General features: G+C 42.7%; 1 protein-coding gene across 1 annotated transcript; it reads right to left on the bottom strand.

Annotated features, from left to right (window-relative positions):
* Positions 1–2,863: 2,863 nt before the first annotated feature.
* Positions 2,864–3,685, bottom strand: LOC137963206 (pentatricopeptide repeat-containing protein At5g65560-like). Its single transcript, XM_068810377.1, has one exon. The coding sequence runs from the start codon at positions 3,683–3,685 to the stop codon at positions 2,864–2,866; it is 822 nt and encodes a 273-aa protein (XP_068666478.1).
* Positions 3,686–4,106: the final 421 nt, after the last annotated feature.

Raw genomic sequence — 4,106 nt, 5'->3', positions numbered from 1 at the left:
AGCTCATCCACCACCGGTATGGGAAACTTGTCCTTAATGTTCTTGGCATTTAATTCTCGATAATCAACACAAAACCGCCATGTGTGATCATTCTTTGTCACCAACAAGACAGGGACGAGAAGGGAGAGGTACTCGGCCTTATGACGCAAGCATGACAGCACATTGTCATTCAATCTCATCTTTTTGTAGGTGGGGTATTGATATGGCCGCACCACCACCACTTCGGAGCCTGCCTACAAACGGATTTTGTGGTCACAGTGGCGCAAGGGCGGTAGGCTGTTGGGGAGGTGAAACAGATCAGCAAAGTCATCTAGCAGTGTTTCCAACATGTTAACAATGGGCTGTTGTTGCTGGATGGTATGCTGTTGTGCTGCACCTGCGGTATGACGGCCCTGAACTGTGACTCTGGTGCTGCAATTCAAAGCTCATGGTAAGGGCAGCAAAGTCCCATAAAATTGGTCCTAAGGTCTGTAGCCAATTAACGCTTAGAACAAGATCAAAACCAGCGAGGGGTCTGATGCAAAAATCTGGTGAGAATATATGTCTAGCAATGGAGAATTAGACAGACTTGTTGACCCCATAGCTCAGCACTTTGTCCCCATTGGCAACAGAGACTGATGCGGTTGGCTGGGATTTCACCGGAAGTTGCAAATACTTGGCGGTAGTAAGGTTGATGAAATTGTGTGTGCTACCTGAGTCCACGAGACCGACCAGTGGCTGGGAGCCAACCTGTTATGCACGCAATAAAATTATTATTTTATTTTTTTCTTTAATATACTTTATTTTAGTTTAGTTTAGGCCACAGGGGTATTTTTTGAATATTTTATTTATAGGGTATTTTTGGAATATTTTATTTATAGGGGTATTTTTGGAATATTTTATTTATAGGGGTATTTTTGTAATACTTTATATTAAACCCTAACAGGGTGAACCCTATTTAAGGGGTAAGAGTAATGAGAAAGACAAGCATTGAGAATTAAGTTAAATCTAGCATAAACAGGCTTGAGATCACCTTCTTGATCTCAAGGTTAGGGTTTTCCTAAAAAAAACCCACGTATTCTCTCATTCTCCATTGATCTTCATCTTCACCGTGGTTTCCTACTATCCCTACACTAATGCATGTCAGACTCGTAACCCGTGGCAAGTCCAAGATCCTCCCAACTAATCCTTGTGTCAGATCCGGGACAGTAACAACTGGTATCAAACCGGGAACACGATGAACCAAGAAGATGAAGTAGTGGCGATGCACAGACAAATCAGAGAAATGGCTGCAGTAGGCATTGGAGCGAAACGAATAGAGAAATGGCATGTTGCCTGGGTGAAGTATTTTTTTATCAATGGAGGAACTTGAGGCAGTCGATCGAGAAGTTGTTTCGGTCGAGCAGAGCGTAAGCACAGACGGGAAAGTAGCAAAAGTCTCGCACGGGGAAACAAACCACCGACCGGAAAAGCAAAACGTTCGTCCGAAGTCTCTGCAGAGGATTTGGGAGCAACCTCAGATCCGGATGAATAGAAGACGCTAGAACTCGAAGAGTTCTCTATATCTCCGGCAGAGACAACATCCGACTGTGCGGATTCAGAAATTCCAAAAATAGAAGGGTATTCAACACACCCTTCATCTAAAAATTGGGAATGGGAAATCTCCAAGCACGAAACTCCAGCGACAGCCCCGTCAAAATTGATTTCCGGATCATGGAAATTTGAAGACCCTGAACTTCTAAAATCGAAGTCGATATCAACTCCGAAACCAGCCCAGCACTCCCGAAATCAGACGGCAGGACATCAGATTTTAGGACATCGGACAGGTTTTCAGCCAAAACATCGAATCCAACTCCGCGGACCTTGCAAATTTTCGAGAAGGACCCCGAAAAGCCAAAATCAGAGAGGTATTTTGCTACACCCTTGCAGACGCTGGAAATACATCAGGCGCAAATATCTTGAGCTGGGCAATGGGACTGTTACGCCCCGGATCTAACATGCAAGGAAGATGATGAATAGGGAGGATTGCTGTGATGTTTTGAGCCTTCGAAGGGAGCTCAACCCTGGACCTCAAAGGGATAATCTGACCTAGACCTCTGAGGGAGAATCCGACCTGTTTAATTCTAATTTTCTCAATGCTTACTTTATTCATTCATCTCACGTCCCTATATAGGGAGTTAGGGAAAACATGCCAAAGGCCATAAGTTCAAGAAATTACAAATAAACCCCTAATGAATTGAAATTGTAAATAAACCTCTAATGAATTGAAATTGCAAATAAACCCCAATCTATCCTCTTCTCCAGCTATCTACTCTAGATGCTATGGAGTTTATAACATTACTCCCCTCCTAGAGAACGAGCTTGCCCTCAAGCTCGAAGGTAGGTGTGCTTGTCTGTGGCCGTGATCAAACAAGGTACTCATCTGACATACCCCCTTGCCAATTTGCCAACCGCCAAGTCCTTCCATCTGAATATGAAGGTGCAATGAGGCTCTTTATAAACACGCATGTATGAGACAAATGCCTTGACTCCTTTCTCCATAAACCAACTAGTAAAGTAACATATGTATCAAAATACGACCCACAACCATTCTCCAACAACATGTCTAAGAAACCAGCAACAGTGGTAGAACCTCTCGCCTGTCCTGTGGAAAGATAGCCATCAATGTGGTCTTCTTCAAGAAAGGCTTGATCCTTCTTCAAGCCTTTCAGCAGAACACCATAGGGTCCGTCTATTACTAAAGGATAAGTCACTAGATCTGGAATCAACCCTTTCCTTTGCATGTCTTTAAATAGAAGCTCGGCCTCCATGGCGTTGACTTCTTGATATAATCCATAGATGAGTGTGTTGTAAGTGTGAAGGTTTGGTAGGCAATCGTGCTTCATCAGCTCATCAACCACTTTAAATGCAAGACTGGTGGCCCCACTCTTACACAACCATCAATCAAAACTGTATAGGTTACAACAGTGGGGAACAATCCCTGTTTTGCAATTTCTCTATAGAGCTTTTCTGCTTCTGGTAATCTATTCTGTGTGCAAAATCCATTAAATATCACTTTATATGTACGCACATTAGGTCTACAACCAATCTCCTTGATCTTGTCCAACAACGATAGTGCCAGCCCCATCACCTCCTTCTTGCAACATCCATTTATTAAGGCAGTATAACTGACCTTATTTGGATTTAATCCACATGTTGCCATTTTATTGAACATGTCTAAAGCCATATCCAATGTACCCATTTTGCAGAATCCACAAATCAGTTCTGTAAATGTCCACTCATCTGGTTCACATCCATTCTCTTGCATGAAATTCAACAATCTCATTGCATTGTTCAGATTTCCCAATTGGCAATATCCATTTATCAAAGTAACCACACTATCTTGTAACATCTTGTGAAACAAGCCAATGGTAATTTCAAAGTAATCCACTCTAAACAAACCAGGGATCAAACCAGTGTAAGTTTGAACATTAGAACAAACACCTCTTTTTCTCATGTCAATGAGCAGATCACATGCTTCCTTGAGATGACCAGCCTCACAGAGAGATGTGAGAGGAAGTGTATAGGTAGAAGTCGTTGGACCAAGGCCCTTCTCCACCCCTTCCTTGATGAGATCCAGTGCTTCATCAATTGTCCCAACATTGCAAAGACAGTGAATCAAACACAAATAAGTAGCAAAGTTTGGCTGAGAACCTTCCTTGACCATCCTAGAAGCCTTAGTCTTTGAAACAAAGACCTTCCATCCAAGTTTCAGCTACAAATCTACTACCCAAAAGAATTCTATCTCCCTGGGATCCAGAAAAGGAAATCCTCCCTCTGCAATTTGACAATTCACCTCCGCACAAGTACTGTACGCATCCACAGAATAACAAATCCACCAAAAAAAATTTTCCCGACATCCCCAAAAAATTAGTTTTACTTCCAGCATCCTCCCAAAAATTTGATCTCAACTTGCATAGACCCAATCTGAAATTCCTGCATTTGGGCTTTGGTTCGTGGCTTCCCGAAACAGAGAGCTTTCGTTCCCAATTTCCGAGCAGCGTTGCTGCTGCTCAGCACCTTGGAGGCCCTTCAACTGCATGGAACCACCGGTTTGAACTAAAAATATATGGCGTTTCAAAATCTTA

The sequence above is a fragment of the Aristolochia californica genome, unplaced genomic scaffold, assembly GCF_029961685.1.
Source record: "Aristolochia californica isolate CCGP_79_NKW_82.1479 unplaced genomic scaffold, dmAriCali1.0.hap1 SCAF_4, whole genome shotgun sequence".
Classification (NCBI taxonomy): domain Eukaryota; kingdom Viridiplantae; phylum Streptophyta; class Magnoliopsida; order Piperales; family Aristolochiaceae; genus Aristolochia; species Aristolochia californica.
Note: the sequence above shows the minus strand (reverse complement) of the source record. Positions and strands in the feature narration are given on the sequence as shown.

Bases quoted from the DNA above. Each gene is read 5' to 3' on its own strand.
- LOC137963206 (XM_068810377.1), bottom strand. From the start codon at position 3,685: ATGGTCAAGGAAGGTTCTCAGCCAAACTTTGCTACTTATTTGTGTTTG.